This window comes from Lichenostomus cassidix, chromosome 9 (assembly GCF_008360975.1).
Source record: "Lichenostomus cassidix isolate B80296 chromosome 9, HeHo_3.0, whole genome shotgun sequence".
Taxonomy (NCBI): domain Eukaryota; kingdom Metazoa; phylum Chordata; class Aves; order Passeriformes; family Meliphagidae; genus Lichenostomus; species Lichenostomus cassidix.
The window spans coordinates 15,587,984-15,610,372 of NC_139490.1; the positions used below are offsets into that span (position 1 = coordinate 15,587,984).

At 37.3% G+C, this 22,389-nt stretch overlaps 1 protein-coding gene across 3 annotated transcripts in view; it reads right to left on the minus strand.

Annotated features, from left to right (window-relative positions):
* Positions 1-20,465, minus strand: part of RHBDD1 (rhomboid domain containing 1) — a 29,241-nt gene extending 8,776 nt beyond the window's left edge. For 2 of the 3 annotated variants that reach the window (XM_085069612.1, XM_085069614.1), the window contains exons 1-6: positions 20,384-20,465; positions 14,019-14,537; positions 12,378-12,510; positions 8,906-8,994; positions 7,221-7,271; positions 3,577-3,699 (exon numbers count right to left, since the gene is read on the minus strand). In XM_085069612.1, coding sequence (XP_084925738.1) covers positions 3,577-3,699; positions 7,221-7,271; positions 8,906-8,994; positions 12,378-12,510; positions 14,019-14,451 — 829 coding nt within the window. In that variant the 5' untranslated portion in view covers positions 14,452-14,537; positions 20,384-20,465. The other variant, XM_085069613.1, reaches the window with a different exon arrangement.
* Between the last annotated feature and the right edge of the window lie 1,924 nt (positions 20,466-22,389).

The following is a 22,389-nucleotide window of genomic DNA, read 5'->3' on the forward strand; positions in this document are numbered from 1 at the left end:
GTGTATGTGCATATTTAGGAACTCCCAGAAAAAAATACTCAGCATTTTGTGTACAATTTAGCATGAAAATCTGAATAAATTCTTAGCTCAACATCTGGTGTAGCAATAGCAAGAACCTTTGTCACCAATTATGTCACTGTCAACTTATTGACTAAAGACCAAAGGAAGCTAACCCTTCAGGCAATATTTCCAAAAGTACCTGCTTTACAGAACTGATCTTTACCCAACAGTATTTCAGAGGTGCTAACTGGTTGTGGTACTGGTTTAAAAGAGAAGCCCATGGTGAACAGCTCAGTGGTGCATCTTACTCATTTGATGAACTTTTATCACCATTACAAAGAGAATCAGGAGTTTTTGGTTCTAATTTTCAGCAAACCTGTCTTATCCTACATCAGCCACTGTATTTATGAAGAGACAGATGGAAGAACATTCATTAAATATTTGCAAAATAATTCTGACTATGCTTCTTGTTGCAAGTGGTCTGCTACTTACACTGGTACAAAAACTTTCTGTGTGGAAATGATAAAAATTCACTGATTTATTTTCCCAGAAATCTGCTTTAGAAAGTGCTGGTGATTAGGATCACAGAGCACACTTGCAGTTTTAGAAAGGTATTTAGAGCATGAGGTTAACTCAGTGGGCTTTCTAAGAGGGGTGTTGGGTACCTGAGACCATACATAGTCTGAATTTAAAAGAAAAACCAACCAAAAGAAAGCCCAACACAAAAGTTGCATCTAATTCTCAAAGTCCAAGTTCTAGCACATGTCTTCAAGAAATATATTTTAATCTGATATAATGCATGGCATATTTGAGCACATGATCTGTTTTAAGTTATTTCTGCAGAAACCCTCAATATTTAAGAGCAATGACTGGCATTTCTACAATCACAGGAAGGACAGATAACACTGATTGGAAGAAAACATACAGCATTTTTCCAGTTTCATCATGTAAGTTCTGTTCTTATACGACAATCTTCAATGAATTTGGCAAATTTCAAAGACTACAATAGAAAGCCCTGCCTCAAGAGAAGCAAATAGAAATGGGAACCCTTCCAGAGAACAGGTGAGCCAGATGCCCAAGTATTTCCTAACTGCTCCAAATGACTATGACTAGCCCACCCCTAGCTATCTAAAAGCTTTTGAGTGGAGAGATGATTACGTGTTTAGCTTTAAATTAAAAGGACAGTTTCATGATAAAATGTAAGAAGAATGTCTGTGTCTGATACTTCTAGGTATTTCTCTTCAGTCACAAACTACAAAGATTATCACCTACATGTCTAAAAAGCTTAGTCTTTTGTGCAGAAACGTGAGTTTGCAAAGGATTCTTAACATTATTGACATTGAAAGTTAGACACTTAGAAGTTCAACTCACAAAAAATCCCAACACCCACCGCAACAAAAATCCAAACCCACATCCCACACTAATCAAGATATTTCTTCTGAGAAGAATAGCAAGCAAACAATAGATCAGAGACTTGGTTATCCTGGGGTTACATTAAGGGTGGCTGCTAATACCAGTATTAAACAAAAATGTCAGCCATATATTTGAATTTTAGAGTAAAAGGAGTTTAAATATTAAAGGTTATGACTTTTTTAAAATCCAAAATTATTTTCTTAAGTAAAGGAAGAATTATTGCAGTTTGAAATTAATATAAAATTATGAGTATAAAAATAAAAATTAAAAAGAAACCCAAACCAAACTAAACCAACAAACTCTGGAGAGAAAAACAATTAATGTTGTTTAAATGGTTTCTTGTTTGAGGCAACATCATCTCTACAAGTGAGAACAGAAAAAATGTAAGCAGCAGTTTCTTTAAGCAAATAGACCTAAGTCACTAAAATAACTTGATAGTCTTAAAATTGATGCTTCCATAGACCTCAAACAAGCCTAGCAATTTATTTTCTTGCACTAGACTCTAATTATTATTATTATAGAAATTTTCAGGACATTGCATAAAAACAGACTTGCAGTTCAGGAATGCCTGAATGTGAAATAAACAGAAATGCTGTATCTTTTGGGTGGATTTGGATAACCCATGTATGAGATTAGAGAACCTAAGTAACTACTGAGCTTGAATTCAATGCATGTCTTAATACAAATTAGTTTTCAGTTGTGGACAACAGCTGATCCCAGGAAATTCTGTATTATGTCATTGATTTTTTTCTTTTAGCTTAGCAGGATACTATCACAGCAATTTATAAGAATGGATCAACATTCTAAATCCACAATGGTACATTTTGTGTCCTAAAAGCCATAATAAATGTACTTGTCCCACTAAGGATGAGAAAAATATTAATAATCAATTGAAATTACCAGAATACTTTGTTGTCCAAGTTACAGAGCAACTGTGATGGTTTAAATGTCATAGTTGGGGAAAAAAAATTAATAAGAAAGCCCTAAATTGATTGTGGTACCTGCTAGTACAACCTATTTCAAATTATTTTATGTGATTTTTTGTCATGTTAAGTACCTGTTTCATCATCCATGTAATTGCAAGAACCTCTAAATGTTCATGCTTTAGGGAAAATGTATCATGTTCAAAGGACAGTGCTCATTCCAGCTAATTATTTTTCAAGCTAACTGACAGGGAAGAATATCCTAATTGCCCATTAGCACAGTAAATTTCATCTCATCCTTTGTGTCCCTAAAACAGGTGTGATCAATGACATGCTCTATATTATGTTCCTTGTGAAGTAAGACATCTGCCTATAGGCAAATTGAACCTTTACACAGCTTGTTGAAGGAAGTATTTTAAGAGCTCAAATCTTAAGTCTTGCTTGTCCAGACTGAAGTGCTCCAGCAGGTAGGAGAAAGAGGTGCAAAATAAAGAAAGATCTCTATAAATTTGATCACACCAAATGATACTAGAAATAATATGCAATGATGCCTTTTCCTGCTTCAGTTGTCTGTGAGACTTAAAAACTGTAACCAGCACTGACCCCAGGCACTACCAGAGCACTAAGAAATGCTGCTGCTGGCATGGAAGTTAAAATGAAACTTGGTTTGCCACAGGAATCTCTTAGTGAGGTACTACTGGAGTTCATTCTTGTGTTTCATCAAAGGATAATCTCCAAAAAACATATTCCCTCTTATAGCACAAAACTTATCTTTCTTCAAAAGCAACAAGCAGACAAAAAATACACAATTACCTGGAATGTTGTAGTTTATTTAAGGCTACAAATGAAATGCAGATGTTTCACACTGATACATGAAAGCTTTTAAAGTGCATACTGTCTACTTATCATAATCTTATCACTGTTATTTGTATTCTGTTTTTTTGATAGTTTCAAAAAACTCCAAAAATATGGCTCATTCTTTCAAGTAACATCTCAAAATGCTTAATATTAAAAGCTTTGAAGAATCTCTCAAACTCAGTGTTAAAAATTATGCAAAATATGTTAAAAAGACAATAAAATAGACAGTATCCCTTACAATAAAGCTTATTTTATACCCATTCCTTCCCAAAATTACAAGATATGTCCAAAAGTAAGTCATGAGGAATACATCTTTCTTCTCCTTCCTGACTCCTTCAGTATGAATCCTAACTTTAGAGATAAAATGCAATAAAATTCCTACCTCTTTCATTAAGGCTGTTTAGCACTGCCCTTTCCAGTTGTTCTTCTTCAGTGAGCCCACCTGTATAATCAAAGTAGCTCCTTGGAGTTCTGTATTGATAATCTGGATAATAGCCATAATACTCTGTAAAATGAATTAAAAAAAAAAAAAATTGGTGCTACTCAGCAAGTGTGAAATCAGATATTATCTTCTTGCTATCTTTCTTCCATAAATCACTTGAATTTGGGAAAGAAAAACAATTACTAAGATTCAATTAGTTATACAATATATGCCATGAATTAACTTCTAATTTACAAAGCCACAGCACAGTAACAGGAGAGAAAAAAAATCAGAAAAAAAGATGGCTTAAGCATCTTGATTTTTTAAATTGCGCCAAGAATCATAGAATTACTATTATCAAGAAGTTTCACACAGAAATTGAAAGACAGTTTTCATCATCTCCTTTTAACATTTAGTTGTCAATACTTGGACACTTTATTGGTATCACTAGAACACAAACCAGGAATAGTTCAGGCTTTTTTTCCCCACCTCCCTTCCCCTTTCCCCCCAGTGCCCACAAACCAACGTCATTTGAAATTCAAGTCATCTCTGGACCTAGAGAAGTCATGAGGAAAGATTCCTGCAAATTCCTGCAATGCTGCATACAGTTCATGTTGTGCTCTTGCACAGCTAAATCTGCCCTGGAGAAAGCCACCAATTCAATGTTCATATACTCCCCTCATTGTCATTTATGTTAAGCTGAATGAAAATTTTCTCAGCTACAAATTTATTTTCTAGAGGCTTCCAAACTGCATGCATGAAGAGTGTAAAAATCCTGGTACTAAAAGCATGAAATTATCTGATGAAAGCAAAAGGATGCTGTATTTTAGGTTTGCTCTATTGCTGCAGTTTTTCCTATGTTTTATGTTTCACCCTGCCAGCAAGCTGCAAGTGCTCAGAAAGCTGTAATCTTTTATTTTAAAAGGAGACACAGTTTGGTAACATTGACATGCTCAAGGTGTTCCTATTAATCAAAATAAATGTCCTAATACTTTATTCATGAGCTGCACTTAGACAAAACCTAATTCAGCTACTAAATACTAAATGTGCTAAAATTACACTTAAAACCTTTTTACTTTTAAAGCTGTTTCCTTGTACTATTTCATAAAATCTGTTCTGACTATAACTGCATCTATTTTTCTATTTAAATTGGTATTTAAAGGCACATAGTAATAAATCAGCAATGCCAGAGAGTGAAAAAACTAATCAAGATATGCATCGTTAGCCTATGACACCAGAGTGAGTTTTCTTAATTCACAGATGGCCAAATTTATTCCATATATCATACACCAAGCAAAAGGTTAAATCTTCCATTAAGACTTCTGCAAACAGGATGAAAGACAATTACAAAGTGTATGAACAGGGAATGCACATAACAAATATATGTTTTCTTAACTGCAGTTGTAAGTCATTTTAGACAAATGAATTAAGTACGAAGGAAAAATTAAATGTTTATATCTAAAGGCAAACTTGGAAGACAGAATAATTCAGGTTAACTTTCTCCTTCTCACTTTTGTCCAAAAGAACTCAAAGTAACAGCTTTTGGGGGCTATCAAAAACATGCAAAAAAACCCCCAGACTTCCTTGTTGTAGGCATACAACAATGTTTTTTTTTTCCTCCCCATCAAGGCAGATCTGTTACATGAAATCTCTTCCATTTCCCCTACTTAAAAAGAGCTAGAAAAACAAACAGAAAGAGCTATTCAGCATCTATCTTCTCCTACTCCACAAGGGTGGTCTTGTACACCCACCCAAGCTCCCAGCAGCTGGTGTTTGTACAGTGGCTGAAACAGATTACAGAGTTCAAATGTCAAGTACAAATTCTTATCTTCATTAGCTATAAAAGTACTTTTTCCAATATAAATCTTTGGAGTTCCATCCACCCCACTCTTCTGGGATATGAAGGAAGGTTTAGTGTCTGTGAGCAGCACCTGTAGCTGGGAGAACATCTTTAACTGGGCTGGGATTACCTGCCATGGGAACAGGTAACTTGTCCCTGCTGCACAGGCTGTGCTCACCTCCCATTTCACTTCATAAGAGTAATTCTGTTTTATTTCTTTATTTGCCTTTAGATCAATTTTTTTTTTACTTGAGAGTAAATTAGGGTAATGAAAATCCTGGGTAAATATACTTTTAAGTTGGAACAATCTCTGTTGCTGTTGTTGAGGAAAGCAGGCTAAGATCTTTTGTTTAGGAATTACAGAACAGTTGTTTCAAAAATATTCATGGGCCCAGAATCCTGCTTGTGGGAATTATTTAATGTAATAATAAAATTGGAGATAGATCATGGAAGACAAAATCCATCACAGAGAATAAAAGCAGCAATAAACTTGGCCCAAAGTAAGCACATCTCAATTACAAAAGACTACCCAAAATAAAAAACCCTGCATGACTAACCATCACAGAACAGTAAGAATGTTCAAACGTGTGAAATAGTTTTCTTATAAGTGACCAGATTGACTCCAACTTTCCAAACAGAGGAAAAAGATGACCATCGTGAGTATAGGACTGAAGCCTAAAAAACCACTAAGGAGGGAAGTACATAAAGAATGAAAGTTTAGTTTCGCTTCCCGAAGAAGAATTAATGTGTGTCAAATGAAATGAGCAGCTAGCAGGTTCAAACCAAACCGAAAAATGACAGATTCTAAACCAGGAAACAAACGGTGCAGCATTTTCTGATGATGTAGGTGTTAAAAAGGCTCATGCCAATTCTAAGAGCTTTTGACAAATCGATGGAAGAAGGATCTACCACAGGCTATTAAAGACAAAATTCCCCCATAAAACTTTCTGCTGAGAACATCTTTAAGCCACAAGCCGCTGCACACTGGCAGATATTTGAGAGAGTTATCACTATGTATTTATCCTGTTCTTCCAGCAGATACCTAGGAAAGAGCATAAATCACTGCACGAGATAAGAGATGCCAGGCTATGCATCCCTTAGCTCAAATCCAACACACAGAGCCCTTCTCCCAGCCTCTCCTGGCCCTCACAGACAAGAACTCCACCTATTATTTCTGTACACTCCACATTCAACTCAATGTTCTGCATGAGAAATGAATCAAATGTGCTCCACTCAGGGTGCCAGTATTCCAACTATCCATCTATAAACTGAAAGCAGCCTAACTTCAGTCTGGTGAGGAGGGGGCTTTTTGCACGTAAATTATTAATTTCCTGAGTATTCAAAGGAAGGAAGAAGTTCCTTGTCAGAAGGGAGAAACCACCCTAGAATGGAACAGATAAATTTGCTAAATGAGGGCAGATTTCCCAAGGTCCGAAAGGCTGTTTTGTGTCAGTAGACACAATTTCTCCACTGCTACACCTTATGCAAAGGGATGATATTTAACCGAGGTAGCATTTTAGTAAGTCATGACCTTAATTTGAGGCTTAAGTTTCTTGTACAAAATACATCCATGCAGTTCCCTGAAGAGGAAAGGTGAAACATGCCCAGATAAGTAATATAAGTTTAGCAAGTATACACATGCAGAGTATTTTGTATACTATGTATGTTTCCATTTATATAGCTCTCCTATAGGTCTTCAAATCATTAGCAAAAATTATTTTTAAAGCTGGAATAAGTTTTTGGTGAAGTGGATGAGAGTACTTACCTGAATAGTAGTCCCTTGGCCTGTCAGGCTCAGTGAAGAAAGTAATGCCAGCTAAATAAAAGAATAATGGATGTACTGTTGGAATAATCACATTTTTATAGAATACAAAATTCAAATTTAAAGTACTCTTTCTTTCAAAGCCTGTTTCAAAAGATACAAACAGGAAATCAATCTCTGGATTTTTCTGGCATCACTGAGAGAATATACTATTGCAAGCTTGCATGTTGCTCCAGATTTTATAGTAGTGTGCCATGTTCAAGCAACACATCCATGTAGACTACAAAAATGCAAACCAACCTATAATGTTCTCTCCAGAACACATAATGAACAGTTTTTGCACTGAGAATGTTCATTGGTAATAACATGCTAATGCACAGAAAACTGAGAACTGAAGCAACACTGCATTATTCCTGCTTTGCTACATAGGAGAAAAAAAAATGACCCATGTACTGAACACTGCTTCCTGCAGCTCTCAGCCACACAGCAACCTACACAGCAGCAGGGTTTCTAGGGCAGGTTTCACTAACAACACTGTGGGGTTTTTCACTGAAGCCCAGAGAAATTCAGCTTGGAAGGGACCAAAGAAGGTCCCTAATCCAGCTCCAAACCAGAGCAGGGTTAGTGAGGAGATCAGAGCAGGTTGCTCAGTCAGGGCTGTATTGGGCAACTCCTGAAAGCATCTGAGGCTGTAGAATGCTGAACCTGCCCTGGCAGCTGAGCTGATGCCTGTTCTGCAGTCATTAGATAGTTCCCCCACAGCACAGAATCATGCAAGGTTAACCTTTAACTAATGGGACACCTGACGTCTGTTCTCTCCAGCAAGGCAGGAAATCTGATGCTTCAAGGTCCTTTTTTCCCTTCAAACTGCTGAACATACATGACTTACAGACTATCCCCAAACTGTGATAAAACCTCCAGAGAGCACACACACATTTGAACAAGTAATTCTCCACTATATAAACACTGTATCATTCTCAATTTGATGAACAGTCATGAATAAAGTACTCAACCTACCAAATAGTCAAACATAAAAAGCCAAATATTCTGACAACCAACCCCAGCACAGCTGTTGTGCCAGGCTTAGACTCCCAATTAAAACACTGACATTTATGGGAGTGTTCATTTAAAAGTTTGCAAGGCCGCATTTAAAACAATTGTTAGACTAAAGATGCCTAAAGTTATATATTTTTTTTTTTAAATAACTATTATTACAATATGAAAAGTTGTAATAACACATTGCTGGAAAGCCTGAGAATTCCAGTAACAATTTCTTAAGCATCCCACCATCTTTTCCAAGCAGTAGAGACTTCCATTAGAATGGACACAAGCAGCAGACAGCAATATGGAAACATTGTGCTCTGGAATATTTTTATGGCTTTAGCACACTTCATTTGAAGTCACATTTTCATTGAAATATTATACTCTAAGTAAATATTTAAAAAGAAGGGTAAAAAGTATTCCTCTAAGTAAAAATATCTGAAAGCCACATTTACTTGTTCTTATCACCCATATTAAAAAAAAAAGCCTGAATTTCTTCTTCTGTATTCAATTTAATATAATGAGCATATCTTTAATTGTCTAAAAACTTGTTGGAATGGCCTGAATTTCTATATGCAAGACTTAATGAATTTTTTAAATGAAAGTGTTTCTTATGCACATTTTGTAAATTCAACAAAATTATATACCTGTAAATGTTTCCATGATCTTTTTCAGAGGTCCCATAGTGTACATCAATCCAACAAGAATCCCTGCCAGATGCCCAGCAAAAGAAGTCCTAGAAAAAGAAAAAATCTTGTGAGTAATGGAAAGGGAGATCTTTTTTTTTTGGTAAGGATACAAAAGGGAGAGCACAGAATTTGTTGTGAAGAGGAAGTCCCTGAGTGAGACCAAGCACAGAGGAATTATCTGCCTGCAAGGATATAAAGCCAAGTTATCTTTCTTTGTAACTACCTTACAATTGGTAGGTATACACAGTTACAAGAAAATATTTAACAAATAGCCTGGAAAAACTAATTGGAGAGATCATCTTAATTGCTTGTTTAAAGGACAGAATACATTTTCCCTAAAAGCATTTAAAGACTTACCAAAACAGTAAACTGATTTAAAGCTTTAAAAAAGTAACTTACATTGTAATGTCTGAGTAAAACTTACCAAAACCATTTACAGTTCTGAATGAAAGACAAACACAGTACTTTCTACTGCACTATCAATGCAATCCTGCAATCAGTCTGAGATAAGCAGGAGTGCAGATCCACTGCAATCTTTGTAATATGGTGCCTTCAAAACTGCAAAAACAACTGAAATGCTGAGATCCAAATTCTTTTCTATGCATACCAATGATTTCTTTTAAAAATATCATTACAGTTTGTGTTGATTTCTCAAAAAGGCTCTAGAGCCTTTTTATTCTGTATAACAGAAGCATGTATTTATAGTAAATAAGAAGATTTGCTCTAATTATTGCCATGACTATGGGGTACTCTAAATTCATAAATCAATTTTCAGCATTCAAATTAAGGGTTGAATTCTTTGGTGTTTAAAAGGTTTAAACATAAATTGAGAGTAAAATCTTTTGAATTTAAGCCAGTTTAAACACTACTGGCAAATTTTTCACCTCTGTTATGAAGTTAAAGAAGCAAATACACTACATATTAAAATTTCCTAGTATATGCAATTAGAAATAACTCATTTATACTGACTGTCAAAAAATTTAAATAATATGAGCTAAAATGAGCTTTTCTGCCTTTATGAAGCAGAAGTGAAACCTCTTTTTAATGTAAAAAGTGCAATGTTTGCATCTATTTTTACATTCAGGTCAGAAACGTGAAAGAGTTACACAGATGATGGCACATGCAGTAAAACTTCCAGGCATCGCTGGTAAAAGGCGACAGGAAAATGCATATGTCACTAGAGGGATGTAAAGATCAAACCTAAATTCACTCTTTTGCCACCTACTTAACCACAAACTTCTATTGAGCTATGGAGAGCAGTTCACTCCCCTCAGTAACCAACAGTTCTTTTAATAGTAACACATAAATGCTGATGTGAAGATTTATAAGTAAAAAATAGTTACCAAAATAAAAGATCTATAAGGAACTTATTTTCCAAACAGATTTTTCTGGAACAAATTTTCCAAGTTTATGAAAAATGCATGCCTGACTTGGAAAACGTCTGACCTCAGAAAATTAAAAATACTTAAAAATCACCTACTTGAGAAATCACCAACGTGATATTGATTCACCAAAGACTTAAGATACCTGCCCAGTTCTGGAAGAGGCACAGATAAAACAGAAAGTAGCTTTTCACATGTCTGTTCTCCCATTAAACAAATAATCCCACGGATTGCTATGCAAAGCCTACATCTCAATATCCTCACTTTATGGAAGGTGAAGATTAAAAGGATACTAAATGTATTTTAAAATTTTTCTAAGACAAAATCATTAATGAGAAAGAAAATAATTAGACACCACTAAACTCCTAAGTCTTCTCCTAGCACACAAATCAAAGTTTTCAATAGGTTCATTATTACTTTTGGATCTTTCATCGGTTGTGGATTCTCAGGTGAAGCTGCTACATCAGTCCAATAAAGCAGGTCCAAATTTATTGCATGGCCTTCTGACTGGACAGAATTCTGCCCCAAATACTGAACTCTTATCTATTCAAAACTAAATTATGCCACCTGATCTACAAAAGGAACCAGTTAAACAGACACTTCAAATATTGTAACTTGCTCTGAGCACACAGATGAGCATGTAAGAGCAATACTGTGAGAGCTACAATTGCTATGGTTCATTTCAAGGCAGTTGGCAGTTACTAATTAAACATGTTGTGTTCTAAGACATGAATTTCTGGAGATTACTACTTGTTTTCTGTAGCCCCCATTAGCATTTAAGTGCTGTGGAATTGCCCTGTGTAGAGGTCACTGTAGAGGTTTAGATGAAGCAGCAATCCAAGCTTCCATGAAATTATGAAGCATTTTTTGATATTATTTCTGGACTTCCTATCCACACTCTACCCAAAGACATTCCCAGTAATGCAACTGAAAAAGAACAGCACCCAACATCTGAAATCATGTTTTTCTTCTACCATAAACAGTATGATACAGTTTTACTTCTCACATAATGCTCTTTCGCTATCCTTTAATAATAACATAACCAGTATTAAACATATCGTCAAATAAAAACTATGTTCAGCAAAAACAACAGTTTATATTTCTCAGAGAAATGTTTTTAATGCACTGAAAGCTTTAGTTTGTAGCAATGCCATGCAGCTAACAAAACTGCATTTGGGCAGAGCACTCTTCTGTCTTTAATCCTCACTGCAGTCAATTGAGCAGCCAGGCATAAAGCAATAAAACCAGTGTTTAACCTAAGCAATATTTGAATTCTCCTTCTGCTCTAGGAAATGTTCTATCTGCTGTATCATAGTATCTGACAAGGAGTATCTCAGTATTGCTGAGCTCTTTTTTTTTTTTTTTGATCTTTCTGAAAAGTATATTTCTAATTGTATATAAACTGTGATTTGGTAGTTTGCTGGTTTTGTGTCTGTACTTTGCATATATTGTCCAATGTGATTCAGTTACAAAATATTACACAGAAAAATTACTGATTTGCAAACAGGACTATAAAAACCAACTGTCAAAGGAGAGCTAAGCCCTATTCTCATAGAGGTAGGGGCACATGAACTGTGCTGGCACAGAGCACATGGGGAAATTCAAGGAGATGACTGCAGCACTGCAGAACAGTGACACTGCATGAAATTTGCAGAATATTGGATGATAGTTTTATCATAATTTAGAGGAGTGACTAAGCCAGAATGGGCTGGGACAGAAATAGCAAGCAAACACTGGAATGCTGCTCAGCTAATGAAGCCCTTGGCACTAAGGCTGTAGTAGTTTAGTTACCTTGTTGAAAATGCAAATCCCTTTTCCTTGTCCGGCAACTTTTGTTATCCTCCCTCAAATACTCAGTTACACTTTCTGGGAACAATAGCTCAGGTTGAGATGTACTTGAAGTAGAGGGTTTTAAGGAAAAAGCAGACCACAGCCCCAACACTGCACTGGGATACCAGCTATCACTATTCACACTTCATGATACACCTCAAACTACTCCAGATAGCCCAAATATCTTCTCCTTTCTTTGAAATATTAAATGCACTTACCCTGGGGAGATTAAATGAATAGCCACCAGCTCCACCCAACAAGCATATTTACTGGATATTGGAAATCCAAAGACATTGCTTACTCTTCCTGGATTGTAATGGTTGTTTAGAACTTTCAAAGCAAACAAGACTCCTGCAAAACAAGAACAAATCACATGAAGAGAGAAGCATTTGTGCACAAATAATAAAGAAATGCAAACAATTTGAAGTACCATGCAGTTTCAAGGCACCATGAAGCATACTGCTGCATGCCAGAACAATAGTTGTTTTTTTTCAGGGATACTTTTCAGCGACTTAGAAAAAAAAAAAACCAAAAATTATGTACTTGTATAACAGCCAAATCTAAGGTGCTTTTTAATGTGCCTGCTCACTGTAGCTATTCAGGTATTCAAACCAATACAAACATAATTTAAAATGAAGTTCTAGTTGAAATAATTGACAAAATTAGTGAACTCAAAAAAAATGTTCTGTGAATTGACAAAAGCCACTACTGCAAACAAGACAAACAGATACGCATAAAGCTCAACAGTAGGTTCAAATTCTGAATTAATGAAAAATCATCTTACATACACTCCAGAATCACTTGTTTCTGAAAGGAAAGTGGATAAATCACCTTTAATCACAGTAAATTATGATTCATTTCTAACTGACTGCAACTATTTTATCATGCAACCACCAGCTGATATGATGGAATGAATTCAGAGAACTTATTGGAACTGGTTATGAAAAAGTTCCTCTCAAGAGAAAGCTCACAGTGGTCTGAAAAAGCCACTGAAAATCTAACAAGTAGAAGTTTTGAGATGGATATATCAAGGCTGGCACAGGCAGCCAAACCCTTGAAGGAAAGAGGCTGCACTCAGGGCCTCCACAGCCACCAGAAAGGCTGGTATTAGAACTGGGCATGTCTTGTAACCAAAGGGGGTGACCAGAAAGTATCTGGAGGTCCAGAGCAGCAACTCCTAGGATGTTCCAACTCCTACCAACTGGAATACCACAAGGAAACCTCAGAGGTGCTGAAGCAGCTTTCTTACAGGCTGAAAAAGACAGCTTGCCTTCTAAGACTAGGGACCAATGACAGCAAGGAAATCCCCTACTTATCTAGAAAAGCAGGGCTACTTTCCCACTTGACTGCAGATTTTTGTAAAGAGAAGGAGTTTATTGACTTGAAAAGTGATCTCCTAAAGGACAAGACCATTACTGGAAGGAGATGACCAAAATCAGGTGTTTGGATGTTGCTAGCAGAAGCAAATCTAGGGAAGTCTCTCCAAAGACAGGCACAAGTAATTTTAAACTGGTAGGCTTTTCTAGAAGACACTTAATGAGTATTATTTACATCAGAAAATTAGGAGTTCAGACTTCAATTAACCAGTGATATTGAACAGAAAACACAATTCTATCAGGATAATGATATTTTCATGTTCTCAGGTACAGTCCCTGGTGGTCATAAGAACATGAACTGAATTACATAATGTTCATAACCAGAGTATCATGCTTTAAATTACAAAATAGGATAACCTTACTGACATGACAATCATACATATATACAGATGTACACCTATCCACTTTCTGATTAACAGCTGTTACACAGCAACTGTGCATGTTAATTTTACATATGCCAATTGGACCAACCATGTGTCTTACCTGAAAAACCTACAGCACAATTCATTTCATAGGAAGGATCATCCAGAATTATAACAAGCAGGACTTCCAGCACCATATAAACGACTCCAGTCAGTAGTGAAAATACTGCAATTATGTAGGCAAACCATATGCTCTTAAGCTTTCTTTCCAGCATTAGCCCCTTCCAAAGCATGGAAATCATGTTATAATACAAATGCCAATCATCTGCATGGTGGAAAGGAGCAAGCAGGAAACGCTGCCAGTTCTTTCTGTGGACAGCTTCATTTACACTGAGACACACTTCAGACAGTGGCCTCACAGGATTCAGAAAGAGAAAAATATTCAGTACAAGTACCCCAAGGGTAACAGAAGGAATGTTCTGGAGTCCAACTTGAGAAATTTGATAAAGCAGCAAAAGCAGTCCAGGACTGACTCCTCTCCGCCTTCGCTCCATTATTACTTCTTATTCAAAGAAATGTGAAGATTATTCTGATTTCCAGTCTTTTGTTCAATTTCAAAACCATACAGGTTTTGGAAATCCTGAAAGAAAAAAGATAACTTGTTATATACGTATAGGGGTGTTTTAAAGTTCATCACTGTTTTTTTAGGTTTTTTAAACACAAAAAATTCAGCAAGGTAATCAGCTGAGACCTTTTATATACCAGAAAAAAAATTAAAGTGAGGGAAAAAAAATCAGCATTTTTAAACTTATATAAAACACAAATAAAAGAGACTTATATAGATAATCCAGACAAGCATTGTGAGAAAAAGCAGTCTGCAACCTCTCTTTCACATCCTTGGACAGGCTTTATTTAATCCATAAAATACCTGGGTGTTTTAAACATATTCTCATTAATTCTGAATCCCTCAATAATTAAAACTGCAGGAAGCAAAACCCTTTAAAATTCTTCTCTAGAGTCACAGTTTCCAGGGCTCCTATCTTTGCTACATATTTATATTTTTGACGACCATTTACCAACTTTAACAAATATTCAAAACAAGTCAAGCTTGAAAACTAGAAGTTACAATTTCAAAAAGTAACAGAGACAGCGCTAAGTACCCCTAGATCCAACCTGAAAATTGTAACTGCTTTCCTAGGGATTAGAAGCAAGAGTTTAGTTCAGAAGCATGTGATGGAGAAAAGAAAACTATAGGAGGAAATCATATACAAAACCAGCATATAAAATTTAAAGAGTTATAACAAAATTTTCACCCCTGCTTTATTTATGCCAGAAAAACCCAGGGGATTAAAGAGAGTTACAGAAATAGATGTGGCTAGAAACAGAGTTACTCTGGCAGGAACTGACAAGAGAGGAGGGAGGAAGCTGCACTGGACACCACAGCACAGGGCGATGTGGAGTTTTCACAGCATGGAACCGCCTGGGGAAGACAGGAGGAGACCGGGATTTCAGGCTGGTTCCAAGGGCTATCCCAACTTGGCCAGTCCTACTTTTAGCTCTGAAAACCCTGCAAGGTGGCCCAACAACAGAACAGCCTCTCCTCCCTTCCAGGATGTCCCTTCTTTGCAGAACTACTGAAGCTGCACAATATGTTATTCCCCATGTAAGCATCAGTTATGTAGAACCCACAAAATACAACTACTCTTCAAAACTTTGTCACCGGGTTTCAAATGAAACTGCCTGAAACACCGAGATAGTTACAAAATTCTCATCTAAACACCCCATTAACCTTTCCCACTACACAAAAAATAGTTAAAGTTGATAATATAGTATTTTTTTATTGAAATGCCTTTCCAATTAAGCACATGAAATAATTCCTCTTCAACATTTTTATTAGATAAACAAGCAACAACCTAATTCTTTTAGAGGACAGCAGTAAAAATTACACATTTATAAATGACAGTTCAAGATGCAAAATTTAACCTTCCCCATTATGTCTGTTACTACTTACTAAGTTTCACATTTCTACAGACTATTGCTATGCCTGCAAACACTTTACTTAACATTTTTATTTAGCTATTCAGAGTATTCTTAATAATTTGACTGGGTTGCACTACATGAAGTCAGTGAATACATGGAAAAGAAGGAAAGCACCTCTGAATGATGTTATCCTGAAACAGCAAAAGGAGCTGGGAGAGCTGCACGAGGTCAAACATCAAAGACAAGCAGGTAGGGGTCAGCCTACCTTCTCTGCTTACACAGAAGTGAGAGGAGCACACAGTTCCATGCTCCTTCAGAATTAATTAATGCCACTTCTTATAGTTAGGTATGCTAGTCGCTGCATTTCCCTTTAAATCACATTTATGCTTATTACAGCAATTTAAGAGAAGAGAAAAACAACTTGATTGTTTTTTTATCCTCAAAACAACTGCAGTAAACCAGAACGCAAGTACAATGTATTTGCTACATTACAATGGAAGTCACTGCATTTTTCCCACGTTATTATCTTGGAGATGCTACATAATGCCTGAGTCTTGTCCAAAACAGAGTGGGAAAGAGCACAAACATGATTTATACAACTCCTTTTGAATATATAACTTCCTACACTGGTGCCTTCCACACCCATTTTCCAATGATCACAATTTAACTCCAGAGGCCAGAGCTGCAGCCATCACAAAACTCAAAAGAACCAACCTGTTCAAGTGTTAATTGGTCATTGCAGATAATTAATATCATCAGTCTTTAGTTTTAAAGTCAACATTACAAAAAAAAAAATTAATCCAAAGTTTAATCAATACATGTTCTTTTTCTACAGTAGTTGCTCTGATGTCAGGTAAACCAACATCCTCCAGTATCTCACAAGCTTCTGCCCAGAACTCTGACTTTTCTTGTACCACTGACACAGTTACATTTCCTCCATCACAAAACAGGTGACGCAAAAACTGTTAGAATTTAAAAGTCAACATCCTTTAAATGCACGTTCTGTGTAAACCTCAAAATCTTGCCATACCATGATGTTCAAATTGCCAAATATTCTTGTGTTTTAAAGTTTCCATCTCTGCTTCTGATACTCTTAAATTTCCAATTTAAGTACTATTAGCACCCATGCACCCAAGAAAAGAAACCCTCATCCAGCACACATCCAGACAATAATCATGGAACATGAGTAGGAATGCTTTACACCATGATTACAGCAGTGATAGCTATTATAAACCATTCACATTACTGGGAGCAATCAAAAATGTCAGCCAAAACACATTATGTGTTTGAGTTGAAGAGAAAAAAAGATATAAAAAAGAAAACAGTGGTCATTTGAGAGCCTTCCGGAATGTAACTCCCTTAAAACATATAGAGCTTTCAACTGTTTCAACATTCCTCCTCAGCCTCTACTCTGTTTATTAAAAGTCCAATGAGGCTTGAAACAATGAAGCACTTTTTTCATTTTTTTTTTTTTAAACATGCCACCCACTTCAAAATGTACAAATTTCCAGAATAGAGTTGAAATGGACATTTGTCTTGCATCCAGGCTGCCACGTGTCTGCATTTTTGTCACCTACTCAAGATAAATGTCTGAACTAAATATTCTTGGAATTTGTTTGTTTGTTTTGTACCAACCGAGTGCAAAGTATTTAAACTTTTACTGTGACTACCCCCCTCACTCACTCGGCAACCATAAAATATTATGACTTCACATTACTAAAAAAACCATGTAATAAAGTAAATATCTCAGCGAATATGAGTTAAAATGAAATGTTATACTGTCTTTTCCTTTAGCTGTAACTTGAATTTAGAGAAAAAGAATTTCCTTGTACCCTTGCTCTCCCCAAAACAGACATAACTACCCTGAAATTTTGATTTATGTTTATATAAAACCAAGTACATTGCGGAAAAAAATTGTGCATTCAGCCCACATGTCCAGATTAGAGCTAGACCAACGTAAAAACCACTTGTAACATCAAGGGTGAGTATCAGATCCTAAGCACAAAGCATATCTACACAGATAAGCCTCAACAGGCCCACACCACTTGTCTGTGAAGATACAGTCTCAGCATACAAAGGCTTCTCCAGGTAAAGACAGAAACAGTATCTTTAGGGCAAAGGAAGCAGAAGCAAACTGTGAACACTTTTACTATGGCCCTCAAACTTTGGAAGGGGGTGGGGGAAAGGTCTAACAGAAAAAAAACCCCAAAAACCCCAATGCAAGGAAAAAAAAACCCTGAAAATTTGAAACATAATGAATCACCCTGTTTAAATTTAATATGTATGCAAGAAGAAGGTCAGCTACAAGCTGTCAGCTACAATAAGCTTTGAGATATACAGTCAATTACATAGTTCATAACAAAGACAAGGTTCTGACTTAATTATCAAATTAATTACTTCATAAAGAACAACTTCTGGATTCATCAAATGTGCCTTTAAAGGGCTTTCTTACACAAAGGAATACTGAATGGTGAGCTGAAAAGACACAGTTTCAGAATTTGGTGTGAGAAGTCACACATCTGTAATAAAAATATTTTAAAACAAATTAAGTCAATAAGTACCTTGCTGAGACAATACAAAGTTAAATATCAACATTAAATGACTGCATAAATGCCTATATCACAGTCTTTTTATGATGCAACATTTTAATTTTTATTCAAAGTTTTCTGTGAGAATAAAGAAGTTCTTCCACCTCTTATATCTGCTTAAGAATGAAAACTGAAAGTCTTTTACAGATTTTTAGTCCTCTTAAGTGCCACTAAAAGAGGAAGTCCTTAACAAAATAAGCTTTTAAACTAAAAAAATCTTCAACTTAAAACTGAAAATTGTGTTCTGAAGGGTGTCACAATTGCTATTCACAATAAAACATACCGATGTTAAACAATACATGCCAAAAATCATTTTGGCCACCTTATCCCAAAATAATGAGACTGCTTTCACAGGAAAGAACCCAAGGCACTAGGTCAAATCTCTCTCATCACAGACAGTAATTAGTAACTGCCTCTCAAAACACCAGGATACATCTACACTAATTTAAGCTGGAGAAGTAAAATAATCATAAATATTTAATATCACTGCACTGGTAAAGGTAAGACGATATCACAGTTTAAAATAAAAATACATCAAAACAACAGTGAACTTCAGATTAAGGCCACAGCTGACTTTTAACTTCACAGATATTTAACTCTAATTAGGGTCAGGGATTTGGGTTTTGGTTGGGCTTTGTTGTTTTTGTTTTTTTCCACTTGATTGCAATGGTTACACTTGTAAAATGTTAAAACAGAGTAATCATACTAGTAGAGCATCCTCCTTTATCGTAAGAATTTTGTAATATTATTAACAATGAAACCATCGAAGATTGCCTGACACCACTTTGGAAGCATGAAGCACAACAGCTCTTACAATTCTAGCATTCCTTGGTTGCTTTGAGGAAACATTTGTCTCCAGCGTGTAGGAGAAAGGAAGAACACAAAACTTACTTTCTAAAGAAATAATTTTTAAATAATATTGGTTAAATACACAAACAATTCAGCATCATATGCTTCCTAGTATTAGCATTACACTGCTGTTGTCAACACTTCCAATCTACGTCAATGAAAAAAAGCAGTTCCAGGAAGAACATGACTGTGCTATTTAAGGATATCAAACCAGCTCAGGTATTGTTAATTACATGTAATAGATACCTGAATTACTTCAACTCGGTGTTTAACAACTGTAAGAAAGTTTATCAAATACAGCCAAGATACACTTGCCACTGCTTCTCCCTTGATACAGGCTCAAGGTATTTGCAGGTTTTGGGGGGAGGTTTTTTGCTTGTTTTTTACCATTTTGTAAATTTAACAAAGAGCGGGATACAGTCTGGCCAGTTATTGATCATTTTTAAGAACGTACTTATAAATTTTGTAAAAACCACCGCTGCAGCAAATGGGGTAAAGGCAAGCACTAAGCCAAGCTGCGGAGCTGCGAGGCGCTCAGCACAGCACAGCACAGCACAGCACAGGGTGGCTGCGATAAGTCCCGCGGGTTCCCACACTGGGCTGGCTCCGCTGCGCACCCCCAGCTCCCAGGGAGCGAGTCACAGACACGAGCGTGCGTGTGTGTAGAACGATAACAGCTACCAAAGAGGGAAATACTGGGCACTCGACCTCCGAGGCCGCTTTACTTCCTTAATTCCCCCCACCGCTCCTTGCGGCAGAGCTCGGCGGAGGGAAACTTACTGCAGAGCGCACCTTGAGGGCAGCCTTACCCAGCCCAGCCCAACGCAGCGCAGCTTGTCGGGGCTCGCACCGCGCACCCCCGCCTCAGCGGGGCGGCGCTCCCCGGGACTGGGCCGCGCCCCTCACGGCCGGGCAGCCGCTCTCTGCCGGGGGGCGGCGGCAAAGGCAAGAGAGGAGGAGGGCGGGAGAGCAGAATAGGAGAGCGGGGCAGGAGGAACCGCCGCGCAGGGCCGGGGAGGAGAGCAGAAGAAGGAGCTGGCAGCTCCAGCGCCCCCCCGCCCGCACTCACGTTCTCCGGCGGCGGCAGCACCCAGCCTCGCGCCGCCCCACGTGACCCGCGCCCGCCACTCCGCGGCGAGGGGAGCTGCCCAGGCCCCGCCCGGGGAGCGCAGTGCGCCTGCGCCGGGGCTGCCGCGCCGCTAGGGGCGCTGTGCGCGGGGCGCTGAGGGCAGAGGGAGCGGGCGGGAACGCTGAGGCGCTGTGCGCGGCGGGGGCGGGTGTCGTCACTGGCACCGCTCACCATTAAAATACATAATCAGCTTCTCTTTGAAAGCCTTTTACTGCACATGCAAAGCAGTAACTAGTTCTGTAAGTTTAATAGTTCGAGAACTTTTTTTTCCCCCAAGCGTTAATAGCAATTAGATGAATACATTGCAGAATCACATAATCAACTAGGTTGGAAAAGACCTCTAAAAGCACTAAGTCCAACCTACGACTAAACACTGCTATGTCAACCAGACCATGGCACTCAGTGCTACGTCCAGTCTGTACTTAAATACCTCCAGGGATGGTGACTCCACTAGTTCCACTGTCTAATCACCCTTTCTGTGGAGAATTTCATCTTAATGTCTAACCTAAACCTCCCCTGGTGCAACTAAAGACTGTATTAGCTTCACTTGTGTAGAGTACTAGTCACTGGTGTCACTGTATTATTCCCCAAATTTGACACAGATATCCAGACTGTGAGCTTTGTTATTAATATTCAGTAGGGAATACACTGAGCAAATTATAAATGCCTGAAATAATAGGTTCTCATAGTAATGTTGGCAAGCTGATGGTGCAAATATGTGACTAGAAATGAATCATGCAAAACCCATAGCCAAAGCTACATGTAAACGGCCTGATTTTGCTGTCATTTATGTGGCACTCAGGTTTCATAGAACATTTTGGCAACTCGTACAAATATGTCATAGAATTTATAAGAAAATTGCACTCTGCCCTTCCAAAAACAGCACACAGCTCAGCAGACTGGCAGGCATGAAAGGGGCTGAATTCCTAGAAATAGGGTGGAGATCAAGCTAAAGGAGCAGGCTTTGCCAAAACAAGCAACTTCAGCATAGTCTTTGCTTCCAAGAACGAACAGAAGCCAAAAGAGGTGGGTAAGGCTCTGTGTGCCACCATTTAGACACGTTACCTTAAGCACCTTACTTTTGGCACATTTAGATCTATTACCACGATTAATGCTAATCATAATAATTCATAGAAATCACAGGACATGGGAGTTAAAAGTGCCTGAACGGATAGATTTTTCTATCATACACCAGGTTTTCTACAACTGGCACCGTTTCCTGTAACAGCATACTCCATTTTCAGGCAATCATAACTTCAGTCCATAATTCTTAAAGATGCCATATTTATTGCCTGAATACAGGCCCAGATCTTCTTACTGGGAAGAAGATGCAAGTCCTGAAGTTGTGGTTCCTTTCTGGGACCTAGAAGGTCGTAGTTCCCTTCATGGGTCAATCTGAGCAATCATATATTCCTATTTTCTCTTTTCAGATCCTTAATAATATGGGAGGGATAACAGAAGTCACAGGAACCATGGGAGGCTAAGGAAATTAATAATGTGTTCCAATGCTATAATTAAGGGGCCACATCTGTAGCTAGATTTAAAAAAAAAAACCAACACTGTTCTTACAGTTTTTACCCAAGTGTGGGATCTTATACCCATTAAGTTCTTAAAATTTAGGGTTTTTTCCTTGTTCTACACAGATTTTGCTAAAAACCCACCAGATTTTCTGGGTTATTTTATACTTACATAAATAGCTGGTTAGAAGGAAAAAAAGAAACACCTACTGCTCCCTTTCTTTAATCTCATGCCACCACTCACTTAATGGATTTTATTTTTTGTCTGAATGTTAATTTTTCTTGCCAATAAAATTGAATAAAATGAGAAACACTGTTCACAAAATGCAACTTTTTTTTTGGACAAATTCTACATTTTTTTAAATGTGCCATACGGGCTATTACTCAGCTTTCTTCAACATGAAAAATGTTCTTGAGTAAGAATAACAA